At 33.3% G+C, this 27911-nt stretch overlaps 1 protein-coding gene across 1 annotated transcript; it reads left to right on the top strand.

Moving 5' to 3' along the window:
- Positions 1 to 22844: 22844 nt before the first annotated feature.
- LOC118190331 (THAP domain-containing protein 1-like) lies at positions 22845 to 25804 on the top strand. Its single transcript, XM_085821989.1, has 3 exons — positions 22845 to 23054; positions 24608 to 24878; positions 25666 to 25804. Exons 1-3 carry the CDS (start codon positions 22984 to 22986, stop codon positions 25684 to 25686), a joined length of 363 nt encoding a protein of 120 aa, XP_085678115.1. The 5' UTR covers positions 22845 to 22983; the 3' UTR covers positions 25687 to 25804.
- The last annotated feature ends 2107 nt before the right edge of the window (positions 25805 to 27911 follow it).

Here is a 27911-nt window from a genome sequence, read left to right as displayed (position 1 = left end):
CCTTTCATAGGTAAGTTAAAACTGCATGATTTATTATTTTATTTTCAGTATTTCTGTCGTTTTACTATCTCTGTTGAATTGGGTGGAAATTTTCAGCCATATTGTACAAGAAAATTGCCGCTGTATATGACATTTTCAGCATGTATTATTAGCATCAAAATGTATTAAATACTGTGACACTATTTACTGGATTCATCCTTTACAAATAATTGAATTTTATATGTTTTTTCCGTGTATTCCGTTGAAATAGAAAGCTGCGCCAATTGGCGTTAACTTTTTTTCGCCAAGTCGTACGCGTTTTGATTTCATAAACAATTACTGCTTGCGATAAAAAAAGAAAAATGCTGTTATTAGCATTAAATTATTGAGAAAAGATTGTGCGATATGTTTACTTTGTTAAAAAAAAAAAAAAAAAGCTGAAGATCTTGATTCATGCAACATTGAACATAAACAGTTAAACAGCATTATTTTAAAAATCAGATTACTTTTATAGAGCTCAATGCTGTATCATTATTTTCTATAAAATCAATTAAAATAAAAATAATCTGGATTATAATTCTGTCTCATCTACGATGCTGTTAGAAATTTAATGTAATTGAAAAAATGTGATGTAAAAAACTTAACCATATTTTAAATAGTATTTAAAAAAAAAAGGAGAGTGAGAGAATTTTTAACTGTAATATCGTTTTGATCCTAATAATAAATACTGAGTTGAAGTTTGTTACCGTTTGATACATATTCAATATAAAATATTTGTTATAGTTAATAAGATGTATTCATCCCCCCATGACATACACATGAGTGTGGAAATCAGTAATTAAGATTGCATTATTTTGTTCCAGTAATATAATCTCAAGAAAAGAGAGTGCATTATTATGTTTCAGTAATATAATCTCAAGAAAAGAGAGGTGGTGCTCATTTTAGAAGTTGAACCTGCATGCAGTGAAATATAATTTTGTTAATAGATTTTTATTAAGAAAGAATTGTTGATGACAAAATCAAACTAACTTTTTTCAACATTGCCTTGAGCACAAATTTTTCCCATCATTAACAATCTAATTTGAAAGTGACTCCTTTTCTTTTAAATTTCACTTGACCCTCTTTTCTCTAGAAGGCACCTTTTGACCTGTAATTTGATGTATTACAAATTGTGTTTTTGAATGTACGTACTATTGTAAAATAATTTTAAGAGAACTTTAAGGTGGTCCAAAAGGACCCTTTGATTTCCATTCCAATACAGAATCATGAAATAAGAATTCTCATGTAATAAAAGGCTAAAGGGAAAAATGCCATCCCCATATACAGACAATTATATTATTGTTTTGACTCTAATTGTAGGTATATTTACATTTCTTTCCAATGAAAAATTACTACACTTTTAAAATTTCATGATATTTTTCAGCATGTACTTAAAGAATTCTTAAATGATTCTGAAAAATTACCATTCTTCTGCAGTATACCTGTATGACCTGGAATACATATATGTGTGTAATTTAATACTTCATTTGCTACTTTAGTACAATTAAGTTTTTTTTTTTTTTTTTTTTTTTTTTTTTCATTTATAGTTTCCCTAAAGATCCAGAAAGGCAAAAACAATGGGAAGTACAACTGCGGCGGGAAAACTTTAGAGTAACCAACTATTCAAAGTTATGTTCGAAACATTTTACATCAGACTGCTTCGATAGAACAAAGTTTGGAGGCACCTGGTTAAAGGCCACAGCAATTCCAACGTTATTTAATTTCCCTTCTCACTTACAAAAAAATGTTTACAAGCGTCAAAGTCGTCAAAAAAGCCACTTCAGCCCAATCCAGAAGAGTCTATGCACTATTCAGAAAGTAAGTGATGCTCTATTTTCAATTTCAGTATCATGTACTTAACATACTTATTTATGTATGTGAGAGAGAGTCGAGGAAGAAATTGTACTTTGATTAAGTCTAACATAACATGCTGTGATGTAGTAATTTTTTTCTTTGAATTCTATTAATTGTATTGGTTTCAATATGTTAAATAGCATTTTTAGAGAGAAAAATAGTTTTGTAAGTAGGTGAATTTTGTTGCATTCTAGACTTATATTCAGTTTAGAATTTCCAGAATGCTTGTAATTTACTTTTAGCCTACTTTTTTTTATTTATGTTTATGTTTCAGTTTCATTTGTAAATTAAATTTAATGAACTTAGCTTGAAAATTTTATGCAATTGCTAATTAAAGCAACTAAAACACTTGAACTATTACACGATAAAGTAATCTGAGATTATGGGAACTTTTAAAACTAATTTAGTTTATATCTACAACATCTTGCCTGAACTCTAATATTTTTCAAGGTATTGAAAGCTTGTGAAGAAAAACCCATTATTTATTTTTTACTAATTTAAGATGGCAAATTACCCTCAAAATCTCCTTGCTTGCTATAAATATTCATGTTTCATAACTTTTAATTCTGTTTCCTCTCAGAAAGACATTACACAAATAAAATAATCCTTTTCCTCCACACCAAATCAAATTATTAGCCATAAAATTACTGAAATGCGTTATTAAGCTCCATATGAGTATGATTTATAAATAATAATAATTATTATTAATATAACACTTATATTTAATATTTCGTCTTGAAATCTGTTGTAGGTTCAGCAAGTACATCTGTAACTCCTGAAAGAAGGAAACGGCTGCATTATTTGGGAGATTTTAATGATGAGGATGTTACATCTCCAAGTAAAGCAAAAAAAGTTCTTGAAATAGCTCAGCAGCAAAATATCAGCATGAAAAGAAAAATTAAATTGTTAGATAAACAGAACAAAAGACTGAAGAAGCGTGTGGCCTCTTTAGACGAGCTGCTGACTGAGTTAAAAACTCAGAATTTAATATCTGATTCAGCGTCAACAATTTTAGGGATAAGCTTAACAAATTTTTACAATATCCAGTTTTGTATCTCTCTTACAATTATTTTATCCATCATTTCCCAGAGAAATTGTGCTTTTAACTATAGTTTTGGTTTTTAACTATAACTTAATTTAGGGGTAATTCATAAATGATGTTGCACATTTTCATAAAATTTTTTATCCTCCTTCCCTTGCCAAATGTCAGGCTATTACATAAACATATACTTTCACTTCTGATTTAAAGCTGGGAAATGCTGATCTAAATCATTTAGTAAGAATCAGTAGAATTTTTATTAATCCCAGGAAAGTTGTTTTAGCCCCAATAGAAAGAAATACCCTCAATTTTTGTAATTTCAAAATTTAATCAGCTGATTTTAAATGCTGTTTTTTAACCAAAATGTGTGTGATGTCACACTTTTTATTACTCTTCTTCTCCCTTGTGACAATTGCACAAACCCCCTCCCCCATCAGAGCGTGACATCATTTTTGGATGGCCCCTTATCATGCACCCTAAGATATAATGAATACTTGCTGAGAATTTTCAAAATGTAATAATCAGAAATGTATGTCTAATCAAGTAATTCTTTGATTAAGGAAATGACATGCAGGATGCAATGTCACAGGTTGTATTTCCATTAGTGTCATGAAAATATTGCACCTGTAGGTTTTTTAAATTATTTTTGAGGTGACCATTACATAAAAATGTTATAAGTTATTGCTAAAACTCATCTATGTTTTATTATATTATATTTAAAATTTTTATGTTTAATATTATATTAAAATCTTAATTTTTTTGCTTCCTTCCTCTAGTTGTCTGGAGCTGCAGGGGACTTCATAAAAAGACTTGAATGTAGTAATTCAAGAGCTGAATATTCAGAAGACCTCCGAACATTTGCCATGACTTTAAATTTTTATTCGGCAAAAGCATATAATTATGTCAGACAAATGTTCAACGACAGTCTTCCCCATCCTTCTACTTTAAGAAGGTGGTATGGTAAAGTTAGTGGTTCTCCTGGATTTACGAAGGAAGCCCTACAATCATTGAAACTTAAAGCAGAAGAAGCTTTAAACAAAACCATTTATGGAGCTCTTATTGTCGATGAAATGGCAATACGACAACATATTGAATGGGATAGAACTCGTTTTACTGGATATGTTGACTTAGGTACTGACATAGATGATGATGAGCTGCCTCATGCAAAAGAGGCTTTAGTTTTCATGGTGAATGCCATTAATGGAAGCTGGAAGGTTCCAGTTTCGTATTTTTTGATAAATGGGTTAAATGCTCTAGAAAGAGCCAATCTTATTAATGAGGCCCTTCATTATCTTCAAGAGACTGGCATTAGAATTATAAGTTTGACATTTGATGGTTGCAGTAGCAATATTGCAACTGCAAATGCATTAGGTGCAAATTTACAAAGCAATAATTTAATCAATTATTTTCCACACCCTGCCACCGGAGACAATGTGTATGTCATAATGGATCCTTGCCATATGTTGAAGCTCGTTAGAAATTGCTTGGCATCAAAAGGATCCATTGTTGATGGTGACAGTGGCTTCATTTTGTGGGAGCATATAATCAATTTAGAAAAATTTCAAAAGGAGCAAAGCCTTCATGCTGCAACAAAGTTACGGGCACGGCACATAGAATGGTATCGTGAAAAAATGAAGGTTAAACTTGCAGCCCAGGTTCTCAGTAATAGTGTTGCTGATGCTCTTTTATATTTAGAAAACGATTTAAAACACCCCACATTCATTGGCTGTGCTCCAACCATAAAATTTTTAAAAATATTCAATAGCCTTTTTGACATCTTAAACAGCAAAAACCTATTAAGTAAAGATTTTAAATCTCCAATTAAGCCCCAAAATAAAGATACTATATTAAATTTCTTAAATACAGCACAAGAATACATAAAAAACTTAAGAACAAGTAAAATTGGAGAATACATGTTGCATAGCAACAGGAAAACAGGATTTTTAGGATTTTTTGTTTGCATCAATAGTATTAAATCGTTATATATTGAGCTGTGTGAAATTTCACCTCACCCATTAAACTTTTTCCTGACATACAAATTATCACAGGACCACCTTGAGTTATTTTTCAGTGCCATACGCACAAAAGGTAGTCACAACAACAACCCTACTGCAAAACAATTTAAAGCAGCATATGTTCGCTTACTGATGCACCATCACATAATGACATCAGGTAGTGCAAATTGCATCGTTTTAGACGATACAAATATTTTAAATGTGAGCAGTTCCACTAATATGTACTTGAAGTCAATCAATTTCAACTCCACAGATACCTTTAAAGGTGATTTTAATTTTTCTGAGAATTGTGTTACTGAAGATCATTCTTTTGCATTAACAAGCTGTAAACAATTCTCAGACTTTGTTAGTGATGTTGTTGCATACATTGCTGGTAGTGTTGTTAAAAAATTGAAAAATGCATTAAAATGTGATACTTGTATATATTCTCTGTCTAATGTTGGTTTAACAGTTGATTATACACAAAGTAAATTATTAGGTAGAAAAAATAGGGGAGGATTAATAGTTCCATCTGGTAGTGTTGTGAAGATACGTAGAGCAGCTGAGAAATCTTTTCGAACCACCCAAGCTTCTGGAAAACTTAAACAAAAAAACATTATGGCTTCATTAATTTCAGATAGTGTTAAATGTATAATAGAAAACTCTCCAAATATATTTTTAGGCATGCATGAACATATTTTAAATCATGAGCCTTTAGATAACCATGGAAGTTCTTTGATAAAAGCCATTCTGTTTGAATACCTGAAAATACGACTGTACTATGCAGGTAAAGTTGAAACAGAAAAACTTCAGAACAAAAACGTACGTAGTGTTAACACAAAAATTACACTTTTTAAGGGACAATATTTTAAGTTTTATTCAAGTCCTGTATTTTTAAAAATAAAAGCATGTATTTTTAATTTGTAGTTTGTATTTTATTTACATTGTTTTATGTATTCATTTTTTAAAAGTAAATATCACATTCTTTATATATCTATAAAGATTTCAATGGTTCGACAAGCTAATTTTTTAAAAATACATACCATCTCCAAAAATAATAATAATAAATAAAAAAAGTTTGATAAGTCAAATTTTTCATATCAGAGCCATATATAGGGTGCAACAAACAACGGTGCAAATAATTTAAAGCGATTATTAAAAATATAGATAAAATATTCAGGAAAAAAGAGGTTATTATTATTGTATTTCATATTATATTGCATTATTGTATTTCATAAAGTTATTCATGTAGTATATAACAATAACTAGTTTCTATATTTTGGCCAAATTGTGTGTTTTTGTTTTAAAAAGCTCATTACTTATTCACATATCAAAAATAAGAAATTTGGAATATACTTGACTACCATTTTGAGTAGGTGATTTTTAGTACTTGTTCTTGATATACTTTAGAATAAATAATTTTAATAAATAAAATAAAGCATTAATCCACTTAAAATAAAAATATACTACTTTGTATGAACACCAAACTTTTAAAATATTAGCAGGACATGCTTTTCAATCGAAAAGCTTTATTTCTTCATCAGATGCAAGTTGGATCCTTTGCAGCTGGTGAAGAGCGAAAACTTTTTATTCAAAACGTGCGTTCTGCTCACGTTTAAAAGATTAGTGTTCATGATAAGTAGTATATTTTTGTTTTACTTAATTTTTGAGTGTTTATTTGTAATTAAGCCACTTACTTTATAGTAAATACTATATTTAAATGCACATTTTCATAATGTGTTTATTTAATTGGGATACAGGAATAAAATAGAATATGTATTGTCATGTTTGAATTTATAATTCAGAAAGAAAATTTTATTTTGAAAATGTACATTTTACAGCTGATCTGCAAAATATGAAATCTTACTAAATTTAATGTACAGTTAAGGCAGTAGCTTCCAAGTTTGCATGAAATTATTTTCTGGACATTGCTGAATTTATAAGCACTTTAATATGCAAGTAACTGAATAAAATGGGCATAATCAATTACTTAATAAAGATCTTTTTAAAAATAAAAAATTCTTTACTATCCTACATTTCCATAATGCAAGTACTATTGCTAACACTGAGAGGTCAAAAGTAAATGAAATTCTTCCAAAAACTATTTCTGACTTTAAATTAATTAAAATTATGTTTACTTAAATATATGAAAGTAAAATATTTTTCTTTAATATTTTACTTTCATATATTTAAGTAAACATAATTTTAATTAATTAATTCAGTATAATTTATCTTTTTGTATCATAAACTATATTAAGTTTGGACAGTAATAGTTTATAGTTCCAGCTGAAAGTCAACAGTCTGTAAGTATATACATGTAATACAATGTGATTTTCTTTGTCTCTTTAGGATGCAATGCATTAAAATTAAACGAGATTTTTTTACCTTCTCAAATATTATAACAGTAGTGCAATTAATTTTTTAACGTTATACAAATTAAAGTTTCCATCTCATTTTTTATTATTTATTTTAGATTTTCTTCCTAAAATTATTTAACCTAAACATCTTAAACAATGGTGCAAATAATTTAAAGCGATTATTAAAAATATAGATAAAATATTCAGGGAAAAAGGGGTTAAATTGTATCTAAATATAATTGTAAAAAATCGAACAACCTAATTCGAGGTCGTTGTCTGCTGACTGCTAGGAGGCGGAAATAAAAAGCACTACTTGCCATATCAAAAGCGGGCCAAACTGGCGATGAACAGTCTAAGCTATCAATCCCCAAGAGCGCCAAGAGCATTAGTCACGTGGTATATGTTGGAGACATCCTAGCAGATGAATTCTCTGTGGGTGAGCCGTCTATCTGTTATAAGAAGTCGTTGGTTCGTACGCAGTAGTGGAAACAAGCCTTAAGTCCTTTGAATTATCCCATGCCATACCTAAGACTTTAAATGGGAAATTTTCTTTATTAAAATCTTCAGGATTTTCATCTGGAACGATACCCTTTTTTAGCCACAATTCATGTAATTGTCTCGAGTTACTATGCCATTTGTGAAGCTGCATGCTTGCTTCCTTAGATATTTGGACCGATTCTAGACTCGTAGTTAATGCTTCACTGATCTTTGGTTGGCTTCCAATCACATCATCTGCATATACGTTCTCATTCAAAAAGTTAACCGTTGTAGGATAAAGTTTATTATATTTTTTCAGATGATGTTTAATGGTAGCGGCTAATAGAAATGGACTACTATTTATTCCGAATAAAACTCTAGTGAACCTATATATGTCAGGAGAAATGGTTTCATCATTAGGGAAATCGGAAAACAGAAACCTGGTTGCGTCTCGATCTTTTTCATGTATGAGAATCTGTAAAAAGGTTTGTTTTATATCTGCGGTGAAGGCTATTAGATTATACCGAAAACTTAACATTATTTCGAATATTTCAGGGTATAAATTTGGCCCAACATGTAGACGGTCATTTAAAGAAATGGATCCTGGGGCATGCGATGATGCATCATAAACAATACGTAATTTACTTGTAGCTCGATCCTCGCGTATAACTTCCCTATGTGGCAAGTAAAACACGACATCCTCTTCATTTGAAATTTCTGAAACTGGTTCGATAATATTTTGATTTAACTGATCTCTTAATACGTTCCTGTATTCGGAAAATAGATTAGGATCTTTTTTAAATCGTTTTCTAAGTCGATGAAATGTTTGTTCTGCCATTTCCCTATTATTATTTAGATTTGATGTGTCATGTTTCCAAGGCAATCTAACTTTATAGCGAGAATTTTCATATGTTATATTTGATTCGAAATATTCGACGACTTCATTTTCAGTTGAATCAAAGTTTTCCCTCTTATCAATAAGTCCTGAGTTTTCCAAGTCCCAAAATTTTGTTATTTGTTTGGAAATCAAATCTTCCCCTACAACTACATCAAAAGCTAAAGGGACATCATCATCACCTTTTCGTCCATGTAGGCACCAGCCGAAAATAGTTTCCACTGCAACAAGATTTTTGCTTAAGTATTTAACGTGTCCAATTACTGTGTTGTAATAATAATCTGTACCAATTAGAATGGCAATGGGTTTTTTACAATCGGATATGGGCAATATAGAATGGCAATGGGGTTTTTACAATCAGGTATGGGCAATATAGAATGGCAATGGAGTTTATACAATCCTTTGGTAAGGGTGCAGTCATCTGGTCTGCTGGTTTAGCTAAATATTTTTGGCAAATTATACAACCTTTTAATGCTTTTTTGACTAACTGTCGTCCTTTAGGAATCCAGAAGCGTGATCTGACTTTAGCTAAAGTCGCAGCAATTCCTCCATGTATTATCTTCTCATGTTCTTTGCATACAATCAGAATCGTTAGTCGAGAATTTTTAGGTAAGATTATTGGATGTTTATTATATAGTGAGAAGTCAGAAAATTCCAGTCTTCCTCTCAACCTCATGATTTCCTTTTCATCAATGTAAGGAAGAAAATTGTACAAAGGAGAATTTTTTCCAACTGAATTACCTTCTTTGAGGGGTTTATATTCTTCGGCAAAAAAACTTCTTTTGCTCTGATCTTATCCAGAAATTTTCTACTTCTTGTAACTCTTCAGCTGTGAGAGTTCCTTGAATGTCGCTAGTTTTTCTTAAATTTCTAATGAAACGTGTTGTTCAAGCAATGACTCTCAACACCTTTTCTAATTTGCTATATTTTGATATGTCGAAAAGATCATCTGTACTTTTTTCGATTGTACATTCAAGTTGATGTATATCACCGGATCCCTTTCGGTATTCCAGCTTGTTTTCATCTATTGTTTCTTTAATATCTAATCTTGGCCAAAGTTCGTGAGGGAGTTGAAGCCATTGGGGACCTTGCGTCCAAATGGTCTCATTTATTAACTTGGAAATCTTCGGTCCCCGAGATACGAGATCTGCAGGCTTGTCGACACCTGGGCAATAATGCCAATCTTGAGGTGAACTTATCAGGTTCAATGTTCCTTCTAACCTTTTTCGGGAACATACAAGGACCTGACTCGGAACAGAGAGCTTACTAAATCTATGTTCACTAATTGTGGTAAGTAGACAGGATACAGACGAAGGGTATACAAAACCCTTTATTTTTCTCTATATACAATAACTTCCGTACTTCGGAATACACTGACCCTCCACTCGGGGTCTGACGTAAAAAAGTATAAAAATAAAACTAAACTCTAATTTAACTTTAGAATAATACACGTGGAAGATTGGCCTTATAATAACAGGAAGCGTATGTAGCACAGAGACTGTGAACACTACAATACGTTTAATTTATCAAGAGGATTAAAACCTCTGGCCTGGAAGGCGAACAGCAACTGCGTAACTTCTAAGGTAAGCGGCCTGCGTTGACGTACTGCTTCCTCTCTCCCTTGCTTGGCAAAAAGCCACAACTTAAGTACTTGGCGTTCGCCAGACAAACTTTGCATAAAAACCTTCACGCTTATAATTCTGGCCGGAAGTAGAAAATAAGAAGTGATAGTAAAGATTTAAAATAAAATAAACGTTAGTAAAACTTAAGATCCTTACATACTTCCCGCCAGAGTTAATTAGTTTGAAACTGAGGTCTAAAACGACCTTGTTGAAAACTTTTAGCTCTAGAATCTAACGCGAGGCCAACCTTTTACAAACACAACTTAGCTAGAAACTAGAAATTTAACAGAAAGAAATTTGTTACAATAGCAGTTCCCAGGATATACAACAATCTTTTTTTTTCATCTGTACTGCATCTAACCAGGAGCTTTTATTCAATTCTGGTTCCTTCCAGAGATCTGGAAGGAAAACTAGTTTAATGAAATGTTACACAATGACATGGCAAGTAACATATAGAATTATACTGCTCTTAACATTCTTATTTCATTCATGACTATTTTAATTATCTCTCCCCGTGGTCTCTGACATGTGTTGTAAAAGAACACCAAACACGAATGTGTTTCTGTCTACGTGTGCCACACTTCTCCTACAATCAAAACACTAACGTGTTAAAATTCAACATAACGAGACCTCTTAACACACCCTACTTTCAACTCTAAACCCTGAGGTACTATTCTAAAAGTGGCTAACTCTAAAGTGTAGCGTCAGAGAGCCTAACTACATCATTCAACCTTTACCACATATTCGCCATGATTTAATCTTTACAGTCACACGAATAACAAATTTTTAACATTACTTTCACTTTTACCATATCACGGTATTTCTTAACATTTAAAATAACAGTTCACATGTATATAAGAACATATCAACATGCCGTTAATTTTACACATTTGAAAAATACATTAGTAGTACATTGTTAACTTCTATTCTTTTCAAAGCAAGTGCCAATTCTTTCTACATTGAAATAATACTACATTTCAAAAAGTCTTTCAGACTAAAACTTCTTTCTTGCGAGAATGTTTTAAATAAAATTTATACAATAACTTTTTACAATATTTAAGTCTTTACACAACGCTATTATACATCAACTTTAGTTTTACGCACGAGTAATTTAAAAACATAATACGAAAATCGGTCACAACTCATTTCTCGCCCTTTTGGCGATAAAGGTAGACCTCGTATGAGGTAAAACTTCTTGAAATCTGCCACTTGCAGTAAGAATGAAAGATTAACTTAAGTTTGCAAAGTAACATAAAATTTTACTTATCTTTGTAATATTCGGACATCCTTTTCTGGGCCCAGTCTTTACAGGTACTGCAGATAGTAGCTTGGTTTATCCTCCTTCTTGTACGGGCTCGCCCTTCAGTGCTTTCCTCTGGAAGCTTCCTTTTCTCACCAGTACGGCCACCCTTGAATACTTTCCTTTTCTCCTCTGCTTGTGGTCTTTGCCGTTTGATGGCAGCTGGTCTTGGCGGAACCGGGAAACTTCTGTCGTGATCCTGCTTGGACCTCGTTGTTGGCCGTTCAAATTTTTCTTGTACTTTTTCCTCCGCCGCTGATGGCCCTTCCGCAGTTCGGCGACTTTTGCTGCGGAGAGTTCTGTCGGATGAGTAGATCTTCCGTTTTAAAGCCGGGTTATAGTTGCCGTCATTTCTCCTGGTCCTCTTCACATACGTCGTCCTTCTCCCTTCTTCATTCTGGGGGTGTTCGTGAACTCTGTTTTCTGGACGGTGGAACGGCTTCTTTTTCTTGTTACCTTCCATTTTTCCGCGGGGCAATTTTCTTTTCACTTGCTTCTGTCTCTCATTGGCTTGCCCTTGTACTTGTCGTTTTTTCACCTCTGGAACTTGTACCTGCGGTGTCTGCCGTGCCGGATCCTGCAAAAGATCTGAAAAGATTTGCATTTTATTACGATCGAAGTAGGGCTTGATTTGATCAATGTTTGAGGAACAGGTTTCACCATTTCTGGCTTTTAACACTACAACAGCGTGAGTTATTTTTTCTATAACATATGGTCCTTCAAATCGTGGAAAAAATTTGGCAGTTTTATCTTCTGGTGCTGAAGAAAGTGAATGCTTAATTTTTAAAACTTCATCCCCTACTTTATAAGTTACTCCCCGTCGTTTCAAATCATAATATAATTTCTGTTTTCTTTGTGCTACTTCCGTATTCTTTTTTGCTCCTTTTATTAGTTTTTCTATATCACCCATTTTAAATTCTGGGGCTCTTTGTTGCACATAAAATAGTTTATCTAACGGTGTTATAATCTTTCTGCCTAGAAATAACTCAGCTGGAGTTTTGCCCGTTGTATCATGTTTTGCGGTCCTAAGGGCGAAAGCAAATTCATTGACATAGTTATCCCAGCTTTTATGAAAATTTTTAACATAACTACGGATAATTTTCACTATATTTCTGTTGACCCGTTCCGCTATATTTGATTGCGGCCGATACGGGACCATTTTTAAATGACGTATGCCCAGTTTTTGGCACATGTCTTCAAATATATTACTTACAAATTGAGGACCATTATCCGATATAACTTTTAGGGGCGCCCCGTATTTTAAAATATATTTATTTAAAATAGAATCGGTAACTAATTTCGCGGAGGCTCGTTTTAAGGGAACAATTTCGGTCCATTTACTAAAATGATCAACCATAACAAGGAGATAGCGACTTTTATTTAACTGACTTTTTGGGAAAGGGCCCAATAAATCGATGCCAATTATTTCTTTTGGAAATTCGGATTTAATACTATTTAGAAACCCGGCCGGGCGGAAATTAATATAATTAACGGCTTGACATGTTGGGCAGGACTGGACATACGCCCTTGTTAACTTTTGCAGTTCAGGAAAGTAGACTGCCTCGCGTACGCGTTGGATAGTTTTTCGAATACCAGCATGAGAAGCTAAAGGGCTGTCATGGAGCTCATGCAGGATATTTAATCTAAGACTAGCTGGGATAACAGGGTGAAATTCGTTGTTGGAATTCGTAGTTTTTGTGTAGAATAATAGACCATCTATTAGTTCGTAATGGGCCGCCCTACTTCTTATCGCCACAATATCTTGGTGGCTAAAATTTTCAGGATCCTTCAAATACTCATAAATACTTCCAAACTCAGGATCCTTACCCAGTTCTGTTATTACAGTTTCTCGGGAATTTATTGTACACGCTGTAAGCATTGCAACTTTTACGGTATTACCCTGTTCGTCTAATTTAATTCGTGATAGGGCATCTGCTACGATATTTTCCTTTCCGGGGGTATGCTTGATTACCAGATTATATTCTTGCAGCTTGAGTGCCCATCTTATTAACCTTGGGGATAAATTTTTCCCTGAGTACAATCTAGTTACCGCCGCATGATCAGAGTATACTGTTATCGGCGCCTTTCCAAAATAGACTCGGAACTTTTGCACTGCTAACAGAACTGCAAGTGCCTCTCTCTCGGTCGCGGAATAGTTTCTTTGTGTTTGATTTAAAGTTCGGCTAAAAAATGCCACGGGCTGCTCATTTTGCGAAAGTACCGCTCCTACCGCATAATCCGAAGCATCTGCTGAAATTTCTAAATTTTCATCCTTTTCAGGAAATTTCAACACAGCGGCTTGCGTTAATGCTTGTTTTAATTTTTCGAAAGCACTATTGGCTTCGGCCGTCCACGAGAATCTTGCCTTTTTCCTTTTTAATTTTAACAATGGCTCAGCGATAGCCGCAAAATCTTTTATAAAGGACCTATAATATGAACAAAGTCCTAGAAAAGAAGAGAGCTTCTTTGCCGTGTTTGGAGTCGGATACTTTTGTACAGCGATTATTTTTGATTCATCTGTCTCGATCCCTTTTTGCGATATTTTGTAACCTAAATATTTTAATTCAGGGGCTGCAAATTTGCACTTTTCGACATTAACTTTTAGACCGGCCTCATTTAATAAAGAAAACACCTGTCTTAAATCCTGTATATGTTGGTCGAGATTATCACTAGTAATAATGATATCGTCTAAATAGATAAATGTGGACTTTCCAAGAACAGGTCTTAACACAATGTCCATGCATCGCTGAAATGTTGCCGGGGCGCCTGAAAGGCCAAACGGCATACGCAAAAATGCATAAGTGCCAGACTTGGTTATAAAAGCAGTCTTAGGCACGTCCTCAGGCCTCACCCCTATTTGAAAATAACCAGTCGTTAAGTCTAAAGTCGCCATAAATTTGATTGATTTTATGTTCCTTAAAATTTCTTCTATGATCGGTAACGGATATACCGGATATTTCGTTATGGAATTTAATTTACGGTAATCAATAGCGAATCTCCACCTTTTTGGATGCTCCAAAGGATAATCATTATTTTTCTTACATAAAACCACCGGGCTAGCATAACTACTTGAGATGGGCGTTATGATCTTTTTACGTAGCATATCGGTAATATGCCATTCTATAATTTTTTCCTTATTCTTATCATACCGGTATGGTTTTTGACGAACTGGCAATGCATCTCCGGTGTCAATACTATGGTTAGTAACCTGAGTAAATCCTGGAATATCACTAAATAACGAAGCAAATTCACTTACCACTTGTCGGATTCTATCTTGCTCGTCATTAGGCAGGTGGTCAAGATTTAACCTTGGCGGTTCAACCTTTTCTACACGCACTGGTTTCATTGTCAGCTTAAGGGACGCTTCATTAAAATCCAGTGTAGCTTGTGCGTCTGAAAGAAAGTCTATTCCTAAGATCAAATGTGCTTGCAGATTCTTTACTATAAAAAACATCACCTTTACTTGTTCGTCCTTGATACGGATATACAAAGGTACTTTACCTACGCACTTACATTGTTCTCCTTGCGCCGCTAATACTGTCGTATTATCCGCATTATATATGCGGTATTTGCGAAAATACTTTCTAAAAAAGACTTCTGCCACACAGGAACACTGCGCGCCGGTATCCAGGAGTGCGGTGGCCGGGATATTATTCACCAAGACTTCAATCTTCGGAAGAGTCAAATTTTTCACCATTACTGTATTTAACTTGTAGGAAGAGGTGTTTTCGTGGCCTTCGGATTTCCGCACCCTCTCGTCAGCAGAAATCCGTTTTAGTTTAAATTATTTTTCCTTTCCGTGCTTTCCTTCTTTTTCCGCTGGCCTTGAGACTTTTTTCCTGGGTTGCTATTGAACTGTCGACGTTCGCCGGCTGTTTTTGAATGCTCGGGTTTCTTTGCCCACTGATTCGCTTTTTCTCCGTAGCCGTATGCTTGAGTTTGCTGTAGTCTTGGCGTACCAAATTGGTTTCGCTGTTGATATTGGCGTCTTCTTTCGACGTCCGCCGTTCTTCTACTTTCAAACTGGATTGCTAGCTCAAATAACTTTTCCAGTGTAGTCGGATTTCTTAATTCAATAAAGTCTTGCACTTGGGGCAGTAACCTCGGCAAAATAACTTGAATTATTTCAGGATCCGGACGGTTTCCATACAAGAGCTTGGAAACGTGAATTTTTCTTAAAATAAAGCTCGAGAGGTTTTCGATTCTTTGTTGATATATACTAAAAAGTTCCGTTTCTAATTTCGCACGATCCCTTACAACAGGGAAGGCTTTTAGTAGGGCAGTCTTGAAATTTTCGTAAGTATAGGTGGGACTTCCTGCTTGACCCAAGAGACTTCTGCCGATACATTTGAACCAGTTAAGCGCTTGGCCCCTCAAAGCGCTGGTAGCTAAGGTAACTTTTTGAAACTCGTGCACGGGGTAGAGCATGAAGTGGTCATCCAATTTTTCCAAAAAACTGGTTACCGGTGAGTTTCCGTTAAACGTTGCTTCTGGTTTCATCGAAGCGCGCATGGTCTGGACGATGTAACCGAATCCTTCCAGGGCGGCAGCTGGCATTTCTGGATTCTGAGCCGTTTCTGCAGGCAGCACAGGTTCTTCTTGAAACACGGCCATGGTTATTCTTCTTCGTTGGGCGCCACTATCAGGTTCAATGTTCCTTCTAACCTTCTTCGGGAACATACAAGGACCTGACTCGGAACAGAGAGCTTACTAAAGCTATGTTCACTAATTGTGATAAGTAGACAGGATACAGACGAAGGGTATACAAAACCCTTTATTTTTCTCTATATACAATAACTTCCGTACTTCGGAATACACTGACCCTCCACTCGGGGTCTGACGTAAAAAAGTATAAAAATAAAACTAAACTCTAATTTAACTTTAGAATAATACACGTGGAAGATTGGCCTTATAATAACAGGAAGCGTATGTAGCACAGAGACTGTGAACACTACAATACGTTTAATTTATCAAGAGGATTAAAACCTCTGGCCTGGAAGGCGAACAGCAACTGCGTAACTTCTAAGGTAAGCGGCCTGCGTTGACTTACTGCTTCCTCTCTCTCTTGCTTGGCAAAAAGCCACAACTTAAGTACTTGGCGTTCGCCAGACAAACTTTGCATAAAAACCTTCACGCTTATAATTCTGGCCGGAAGTAGAAAATAAGAAGAGATAGTAAAGATTTAAAATAAAATAAACGTTAGTAAAACTTAAGATCCTTACAAACTCAATTTTTGTATTTCTTCGACACGATCCCTGACAAAGGGTTTGAAGGCTTCAGGATGTTTCTGGATCCAAAAGTAAGTAATTGTTGAGTCTGTCCAAAAATAACACGGAATTCCCAATTTCAGTGCTTTCAGAATATTGCTGACTAACTTAACTGATAACAATGCCCCCATTAATTCTAGCCTCGGTAAAGTAAGGGATTTTAGTGGGGCTACCCTATTTTTAGAAGAGACAAAGGCCGTTTTGATTTCTTTATTTTCTGTCGTGAAACGTAAATATGCGACTGTACCATGGGCTTTGACACTTGCATCTGAAAAGCAATGTAGTTCGAGATTTTCGGCATTAATGTTCGAGTGCATGAAAAGGTAACGAGAGATGGAGAATTCAGCTATTTGAGGTAGCTCTTCACACCACTTTCTCCATTCAGAGGACAAGTCTTCAGGTAACGGTTCATCCCAATCTATTTGTGACAACCAAATCTTCTGTATTAAGCACTTTATTCTAACAGTGAAAGGTCCTAAAATTCCAATCGGATCGAATATCCGACCCAACACTTGTAGAAGAAATCGTTTTGTTTCTATTGGAAGTTCCGAACATCAAAATACAGTAAGTCCTTTGAATTATCCCATGCCATACCTAAGATTTTAATTTTCTTTATTAAAATCTTCAGGTTTTTCATCTGGAACGATACCCTTTTTTATCCACAATTCATGTAATTTTCTCGAGTTACTATGCCATTTGTGAAGCTGCATGCTTGCTTCCTTAGATATTTGGACCGATTCTAGACTCGTAGTTAATGCTTCACTGATCTTTGGTTGGCTTCCAATCACATCATCTACATATACGTTCTCATTCAAAAAGTTAACCGTTGTAGGATAAAGTTTATTATATTTTTTCAGATGATGTTTAATGGTAGCGGCTAATAGAAATGGACTACTATTTATTCCGAATAAAACTCTAGTGAACCTATATATGTCAGGAGAAATGGTTTCATCATTAGGGAAATCGGAAAACAGAAACCTGGTTGCGTCTCGATCTTTTTCATGTATGAGAATCTGTAAAAAGGTTTGTTTTATATCTGCGGTGAAGGCTATTAGATTATACCGAAAACTTAACATTATTTCGAATATTTCAGGGTATAAATTTGGCCCAACATGTAGACAGTCATTTAAAGAAATGGATCCTGGGGCATGCGATGATGCATCATAAACAATACGTAATTTACTTGTAGCTCGATCCTCGTGTATAACTTCCCTATGTGGCAAGTAAAACACGACATCCTCTTCATTTGAAATTTCTGAAACTGCTTCGATAATATTTTGATTTAACTGATCTCTTAATACGTTCCTGTATTCGGAAAATACATTAGGATCTTTTTTAAATCGTTTTCTAAGTCGATGAAATGTTTGTTCTGCCATTTCCCTATTATTATTTAGATTTGATGTGTCATGTTTCCAAGGCAATCTAACTTTATAGCGAGAATTTTCATATGTTATATTTGATTCGAAATATTCGACGACTTCATTTTCAGTTGAATCAAAGTTTTCCCTCTTATCAATAAGTCCAGAGTTTTCCAAGTCCCAAAATTTTGTTATTTGTTTGGAAATCAAATCTTCCCCTACAACTACATCAAAAGCTAAAGAGACATCATCATCACCTTTTCGTCCATGTAGGCACCAGCCGAAAATAGTTTCCACTGCAACAAGATTTTTGCTTAAGTATTTAACGTGTCCAATTACTATGTTGTAATAATAATCTGCACCAATTAGAATGGCAATGGGATTTTTACAATCGGGTATGGGCAATATAGAATGGCAATGGGGTTTTTACAATCGCGTATGGGCAATATAGAATGGCAATGGAGTTTTTACAATCCTTTGGTAAGGGTGCTGTCATCTGGTCTGCTGGTTTAGCTAAATATTTTTGGCAAATTATACAACCTTTTAATGCTCTTTTGACTAACTGTCGTCCTTTAGGAATCCAGAAGCGTGATCTGACTTTAGCTAAAGTCGCAGCAATTCCTCCATACATTATCTTCTCATGTTCTTTGCATACAATCAGAATCGTTAGTCGAGAATTTTTAGGTAAGATTATTGGATGTTTATTATCTAGTGAGAAGTCAGAAAATTCCAGTCTTCTTCTCAACCTCATGATTTCCTTTTCATCAATGTAAGGAAAAAAATTGTATAAAGGAGAATTTTTTCCAACTGAATTACCTTCTTTGAGGGGTTTATATTCTTCGGCAAAAAACTTCTTTTGCTCTGATCTTATCCAGAAATTTTCTGCTTCTTGTAACTCTTCAGCTGTGAGAGTTCCTTGAATGTCGCTAGTTTTTCTTAATTTTCTAATGAAACGTGTTGTTCAAGCAATGACTCTCAACACCTTTTCTAATTTGCTATATTTTGATATGTCGAAAAGATCATCTGAACATTTTTCGATTGTATATTCAAGTTGATGTATATCACCGGATCCCTTTCGGTATTCCAGCTTGTTTTCATCTATTGTTTATTTAATATCTAATCTTGGCCAAAGTTCGTGAGGGAGTTGAAGCCATTGGGGACCTTGCGTCCAAATGGTCTCATTTATTAACTTGGAAATCTTCGGTCCCCGAGATACGAGATCTGCAGGCTTGTCGACACCTGGGCAATAATGCCAATCTTGAGGTGAACTCAATTTTTGTATTTCTTTGACACGATTCTTGACAAAGGGTTTGAAGGCTTCAGGATGTTTCTGGATCCAAAAGTAAGTAATTGTTGAGCCTGTCCAAAAATAGCACGGAATTCCCAATTTCAGTGCTTTCAGAATATTGCTGACTAACTTTACTGATAACAATGCCCCCATTAATTCTAGCCTCGGTAAAGTAAGGGATTTTAGTGGGGCTACCCTATTTTTAGAAGAGACAAAGGCCGTTTTGATTTCTTTATTTTCTGTCGTGAAACGTAAATATGCGACTGTACCATAGGCTTTGACATTTGCATCTGAAAAGCAATGTAGTTCGAGATTTTCGACATTAATGTTCGAGTGCATGAAAAGGTAACGAGAGATGGAGAATTCAGCTATTTGAGGTAGCTCTTCACACCACTTTCTCCATTCAGAGGACAAGTCTTCAGGTAACGGTTCATCCCAATCTATTTGTGACAACCAAATCTTCTGTATTAAGCACTTGGAACAGGGAAAGGTCCTAAAATTCCAGTCGGATCGAATATACGACCCAACACTTGTAGAAGAAATCGTTTTGTTTCTATTGGTTTAGATGTGAAAGACAATAAGTTCCGAACATCAAAATACAGTAAAGGCCCGTTTCCACTGCTGCGTATGCGTTGCGGTGCGTATGCGTTTCTCCAATCAGCGAGCGAATTCACTTTGATTGACATCTGCAATGCGGTCGGTGTGCGGTGACGGATGACATACAGATGGAGTTCAACAATGTTCAACTTCTATCCGTATGTCTGCGGATGCGTTGGGATCACGTGGTAAAAAAGGAGCAATCAGGTGCAGTGACTAAAAATTAATGGCGGCAGAAGTAGCAATGAACCCTCGCTAATAGGGAAAGAATGTTTTGCTAGAAAATACTTATTTCTGAATTAACATTATAGCGAGAAATCTGCGTGCTGAAAAAGACAGCAATCAGCTGAATTTAGTTAAAAAAAGATTTTAAAATATAAGATAACTGTAACTAAAGTACTTGTTCGCAGATAAAATCAGGCGTTCAAGAAATTCAGTTCAAGAAAATCAGCGGTAAAAATTATAATTCCAAGTCGATGAAATAGCAAAATTTGTCCTGACAATTATTTCCTAGTTCTGCATATTCATTTACCTTTAATGAAAATGAATGTCTGACTATATCAAACTGCTATAGCAAATTAGATATGATTAAAAGATTTGTTATTTTTTTCTTTTAAAACAGGTAAAAACTAAAAACGTTAATTATAAATTAAATTTGATAGTCTTTTAAATACTCCAGTTCATTGAAGAGTATGTTAAATTTGTATTTCCCTTTATAAATATATCTTTTTGGCTAACATATATTTGTAAGCACATGAAATATATTTTTAATAGCCCGTTTAACTTCAATCGGAACGCCACTTTAAAAGATAATGTTTTTTGTAAAAAATGTACTAGAAGCTGAAGAACAAACTCTGGTGAATTTCTCAGACGATAGTACACTGAAATAGAACCAAAAAATTTAGTTTCAAGAATGGATTTACTTGATAATGTATATAAGCCAAAATATGCATCCACTCCATATGATGCTAGCTTAGTGGTAAAACTGATGGTATAAATGCTTACCTTTTGGGGTCGTGAGTTCGAATCCCATGCGCATTTTACACCCTGTCTGCAACTTTCTTAGCTTTTTGTTTCAATTTGATCTATATTCGTGTTTTATAATTTATTTCTATTATTATATACGTTAAATATATTGTTTTATTTATGATCTTGTTTATTTAAATTTCCCCCCAGCAAAAAAGTTAAAAAATTATATAATACTAATTTAAAGCATACCCTGTATATATATATTTGAATTTAACAAACATTCTCTATTCGTAAAAAGCAAATTTAAAGTTAATTAAATATAGATGAAATAAGTGATTAATTATTGCTGCGAACTAATCTACAATATCATTTAAATTCTGAGAGCATATGTAAATCAAGTGCAAGTATCAAAATCCATGAATAAATATATAATTCCAAAAATTTATAAAAATGCATAAGTGAATAATGGGATAGATTATTAATCCTAAAAAATTTATAAAAATGCATAAATGAATAATAGGATAGATTTAATCCTAAAAAGTTTATAAAAATGCATAAGTGAATAATAGGATAAATAAATTTTTGGAATTATATATTTATTCATGGATTTTGATACTTGCACTTGATTTACATATGCTCTCAGAATTTAAATGATATTGTATATTAGTTCGCAGCAATAATTAATCCTTTATTTGTTTGCATTAAATTTCATTTAAATTTACTTAACTTTTAATTTGCTTTTTACGAATAGAAAATGTTTGTTAAATTCAAATTTCATTCCTTGCAGCAATGGCGCAAGAGAATTATTTAAATTTAATTTATTTTGAAACCCTGCAGATATATATATATATTCGTTTCACTTTTATGTGAATGTATATACATGTGCTCCGACTTTGGAATGTTTACGACTCTAAACTTTCATTCCAATTAACATGAGACAGTATTAATGCCCTAAACATTTTTTAACAAAAAATTACTATAATAATTGCTTTTAAATTCAGTCCTCTCCAGCAGAAGTGCAGGAATTAATTAATTAAATATTTCCATTTCCTATACCTAATGTGTGTATATATAAAGAGAAAAATCTTATTTTTATAACTTCTGTACAAAGCGATATGAATTAAAAATAATATTTATGGATTATGCATAAAATATAACTGCCCATAGTGCATTTCGAAACAAACGATATTTCTAATAACTTATCCAGCTATGACCATGAAGTCAGCGGTATACAAGCATAGGAAATTTTGCGTAAATATTGTGAACCTTTCTTTACAGTTGCTCTGTACTTTTAAAGTACCAACTATTTTTTAATCCCTTTAACTTTTTTATTTTATTTATTTATTTGTTTACTTTTTCACTAACACTACATTTTAGTTTTAATAATATATATATTATTTCATAATATTTAAGGCTTCTAGAAACACAAAAAGTTTTTTTTTTTAATTTACTTAAGCTTCTATGGAATTAGTGATGTTCATAATATGCATTATAACCTTACTTATATAAAAATTGCTAGCGTACTTTACTTTCGCAGTCCATAAGCAGAAATAAAAATTTCCAATAACATGGAATTTAGTAAACAAAACTTTTCTGCGTTTTACGTCAGGATCCATATCAAATCCAAAACCAGCGTCGTAACTTGCGAACTGCTTGTTTGGCGCCAAAATATTACAGTGACACCTAGCGGCGGAAAATGAAAATATTTTACGGATACGCAGCAGTGGAAACCCTTGTACGGATGCCGTAGGCGTGTCTTCAATTGACGCAACGCGTTCGTACCAACGAGATAATATACTGGTAGAGAGCTTATTGCAACCTTCAACCGGTTCCAACATTAGTGTCACGTGACTGCTGCGCGAATTCCGAAAGTCCGGAAATACTTTACATTGCTTTCTATGGGACGAAAGACTGCTGCTCTGCTTGGTCACATAAAATTTAAGTAAAAATGGTTATTCGCTGCAGCGCCTATGGATGTAAAGAAAGTTTCGTAAAAGGAGGACCTGTAACCTTTCATAGGTAAGTTAAAACTGCATGATTTATTATTTTATTTTCAGTATTTCTGTCGTTTTACTATCTCTGTTGAATTGGGTGGAAATTTTCAGCCATATTGTACAAGAAAATTGCCGCTGTATATGACATTTTCAGCATGTATTATTAGCATCAAAATGTATTAAATACTGTGACACTATTTACTGGATTCATCCTTTACAAATAATTGAATTTTATATGTTTTTTCCGTGTATTCCGTTGAAATAGAAAGCTGCGCCAATTGGCGTTAACTTTTTTTCGCCAAGTCGTACGCGTTTTGATTTCATAAACAATTACTGCTTGCGATAAAAAAAGAAAAATGCTGTTATTAGCATTAAATTATTGAGAAAAGATTGTGCGATATGTTTACTTTGTTAAAAAAAAAAAAAAAAAGCTGAAGATCTTGATTCATGCAACATTGAACATAAACAGTTAAACAGCATTATTTTAAAAATCAGATTACTTTTATAGAGCTCAATGCTGTATCATTATTTTCTATAAAATCAATTAAAATAAAAATAATCTGGATTATAATTCTGTCTCATCTACGATGCTGTTAGAAATTTAATGTAATTGAAAAAATGTGATGTAAAAAACTTAACCATATTTTAAATAGTATTTAAAAAAAAAAGGAGAGTGAGAGAATTTTTAACTGTAATATCGTTTTGATCCTAATAATAAATACTGAGTTGAAGTTTGTTACCGTTTGATACATATTCAATATAAAATATTTGTTATAGTTAATAAGATGTATTCATCCCCCCATGACATACACATGAGTGTGGAAATCAGTAATTAAGATTGCATTATTTTGTTCCAGTAATATAATCTCAAGAAAAGAGAGTGCATTATTATGTTTCAGTAATATAATCTCAAGAAAAGAGAGGTGGTGCTCATTTTAGAAGTTGAACCTGCATGCAGTGAAATATAATTTTGTTAATAGATTTTTATTAAGAAAGAATTGTTGATGACAAAATCAAACTAACTTTTTTCAACATTGCCTTGAGCACAAATTTTTCCCATCATTAACAATCTAATTTGAAAGTGACTCCTTTTCTTTTAAATTTCACTTGACCCTCTTTTCTCTAGAAGGCACCTTTTGACCTGTAATTTGATGTATTACAAATTGTGTTTTTGAATGTACGTACTATTGTAAAATAATTTTAAGAGAACTTTAAGGTGGTCCAAAAGGACCCTTTGATTTCCATTCCAATACAGAATCATGAAATAAGAATTCTCATGTAATAAAAGGCTAAAGGGAAAAATGCCATCCCCATATACAGACAATTATATTATTGTTTTGACTCTAATTGTAGGTATATTTACATTTCTTTCCAATGAAAAATTACTACACTTTTAAAATTTCATGATATTTTTCAGCATGTACTTAAAGAATTCTTAAATGATTCTGAAAAATTACCATTCTTCTGCAGTATACCTGTATGACCTGGAATACATATATGTGTGTAATTTAATACTTCATTTGCTACTTTAGTACAATTAAGTTTTTTTTTTTTTTTTTTTTTTTTTTTCATTTATAGTTTCCCTAAAGATCCAGAAAGGCAAAAACAATGGGAAGTACAACTGCGGCGGGAAAACTTTAGAGTAACCAACTATTCAAAGTTATGTTCGAAACATTTTACATCAGACTGCTTCGATAGAACAAAGTTTGGAGGCACCTGGTTAAAGGCCACAGCAATTCCAACGTTATTTAATTTCCCTTCTCACTTACAAAAAAATGTTTACAAGCGTCAAAGTCGTCAAAAAAGCCACTTCAGCCCAATCCAGAAGAGTCTATGCACTATTCAGAAAGTAAGTGATGCTCTATTTTCAATTTCAGTATCATGTACTTAACATACTTATTTATGTATGTGAGAGAGAGTCGAGGAAGAAATTGTACTTTGATTAAGTCTAACATAACATGCTGTGATGTAGTAATTTTTTTCTTTGAATTCTATTAATTGTATTGGTTTCAATATGTTAAATAGCATTTTTAGAGAGAAAAATAGTTTTGTAAGTAGGTGAATTTTGTTGCATTCTAGACTTATATTCAGTTTAGAATTTCCAGAATGCTTGTAATTTACTTTTAGCCTACTTTTTTTTATTTATGTTTATGTTTCAGTTTCATTTGTAAATTAAATTTAATGAACTTAGCTTGAAAATTTTATGCAATTGCTAATTAAAGCAACTAAAACACTTGAACTATTACACGATAAAGTAATCTGAGATTATGGGAACTTTTAAAACTAATTTAGTTTATATCTACAACATCTTGCCTGAACTCTAATATTTTTCAAGGTATTGAAAGCTTGTGAAGAAAAACCCATTATTTATTTTTTACTAATTTAAGATGGCAAATTACCCTCAAAATCTCCTTGCTTGCTATAAATATTCATGTTTCATAACTTTTAATTCTGTTTCCTCTCAGAAAGACATTACACAAATAAAATAATCCTTTTCCTCCACACCAAATCAAATTATTAGCCATAAAATTACTGAAATGCGTTATTAAGCTCCATATGAGTATGATTTATAAATAATAATAATTATTATTAATATAACACTTATATTTAATATTTCGTCTTGAAATCTGTTGTAGGTTCAGCAAGTACATCTGTAACTCCTGAAAGAAGGAAACGGCTGCATTATTTGGGAGATTTTAATGATGAGGATGTTACATCTCCAAGTAAAGCAAAAAAAGTTCTTGAAATAGCTCAGCAGCAAAATATCAGCATGAAAAGAAAAATTAAATTGTTAGATAAACAGAACAAAAGACTGAAGAAGCGTGTGGCCTCTTTAGACGAGCTGCTGACTGAGTTAAAAACTCAGAATTTAATATCTGATTCAGCGTCAACAATTTTAGGGATAAGCTTAACAAATTTTTACAATATCCAGTTTTGTATCTCTCTTACAATTATTTTATCCATCATTTCCCAGAGAAATTGTGCTTTTAACTATAGTTTTGGTTTTTAACTATAACTTAATTTAGGGGTAATTCATAAATGATGTTGCACATTTTCATAAAATTTTTTATCCTCCTTCCCTTGCCAAATGTCAGGCTATTACATAAACATATACTTTCACTTCTGATTTAAAGCTGGGAAATGCTGATCTAAATCATTTAGTAAGAATCAGTAGAATTTTTATTAATCCCAGGAAAGTTGTTTTAGCCCCAATAGAAAGAAATACCCTCAATTTTTGTAATTTCAAAATTTAATCAGCTGATTTTAAATGCTGTTTTTTAACCAAAATGTGTGTGATGTCACACTTTTTATTACTCTTCTTCTCCCTTGTGACAATTGCACAAACCCCCTCCCCCATCAGAGCGTGACATCATTTTTGGATGGCCCCTTATCATGCACCCTAAGATATAATGAATACTTGCTGAGAATTTTCAAAATGTAATAATCAGAAATGTATGTCTAATCAAGTAATTCTTTGATTAAGGAAATGACATGCAGGATGCAATGTCACAGGTTGTATTTCCATTAGTGTCATGAAAATATTGCACCTGTAGGTTTTTTAAATTATTTTTGAGGTGACCATTACATAAAAATGTTATAAGTTATTGCTAAAACTCATCTATGTTTTATTATATTATATTTAAAATTTTTATGTTTAATATTATATTAAAATCTTAATTTTTTTGCTTCCTTCCTCTAGTTGTCTGGAGCTGCAGGGGACTTCATAAAAAGACTTGAATGTAGTAATTCAAGAGCTGAATATTCAGAAGACCTCCGAACATTTGCCATGACTTTAAATTTTTATTCGGCAAAAGCATATAATTATGTCAGACAAATGTTCAACGACAGTCTTCCCCATCCTTCTACTTTAAGAAGGTGGTATGGTAAAGTTAGTGGTTCTCCTGGATTTACGAAGGAAGCCCTACAATCATTGAAACTTAAAGCAGAAGAAGCTTTAAACAAAACCATTTATGGAGCTCTTATTGTCGATGAAATGGCAATACGACAACATATTGAATGGGATAGAACTCGTTTTACTGGATATGTTGACTTAGGTACTGACATAGATGATGATGAGCTGCCTCATGCAAAAGAGGCTTTAGTTTTCATGGTGAATGCCATTAATGGAAGCTGGAAGGTTCCAGTTTCGTATTTTTTGATAAATGGGTTAAATGCTCTAGAAAGAGCCAATCTTATTAATGAGGCCCTTCATTATCTTCAAGAGACTGGCATTAGAATTATAAGTTTGACATTTGATGGTTGCAGTAGCAATATTGCAACTGCAAATGCATTAGGTGCAAATTTACAAAGCAATAATTTAATCAATTATTTTCCACACCCTGCCACCGGAGACAATGTGTATGTCATAATGGATCCTTGCCATATGTTGAAGCTCGTTAGAAATTGCTTGGCATCAAAAGGATCCATTGTTGATGGTGACAGTGGCTTCATTTTGTGGGAGCATATAATCAATTTAGAAAAATTTCAAAAGGAGCAAAGCCTTCATGCTGCAACAAAGTTACGGGCACGGCACATAGAATGGTATCGTGAAAAAATGAAGGTTAAACTTGCAGCCCAGGTTCTCAGTAATAGTGTTGCTGATGCTCTTTTATATTTAGAAAACGATTTAAAACACCCCACATTCATTGGCTGTGCTCCAACCATAAAATTTTTAAAAATATTCAATAGCCTTTTTGACATCTTAAACAGCAAAAACCTATTAAGTAAAGATTTTAAATCTCCAATTAAGCCCCAAAATAAAGATACTATATTAAATTTCTTAAATACAGCACAAGAATACATAAAAAACTTAAGAACAAGTAAAATTGGAGAATACATGTTGCATAGCAACAGGAAAACAGGATTTTTAGGATTTTTTGTT

Source organism: Stegodyphus dumicola, chromosome 8 (assembly GCF_044657685.1).
Source record: "Stegodyphus dumicola isolate Sdum_Otavi_A_Nest chromosome 8, ASM4465768v1".
In the NCBI taxonomy this organism is placed as follows: Eukaryota; Metazoa; Arthropoda; class Arachnida; order Araneae; family Eresidae; genus Stegodyphus; species Stegodyphus dumicola.
The sequence above is the reverse complement of the archived record's forward strand: the minus strand, read 5'-3'. Positions and strand labels throughout refer to the sequence as shown.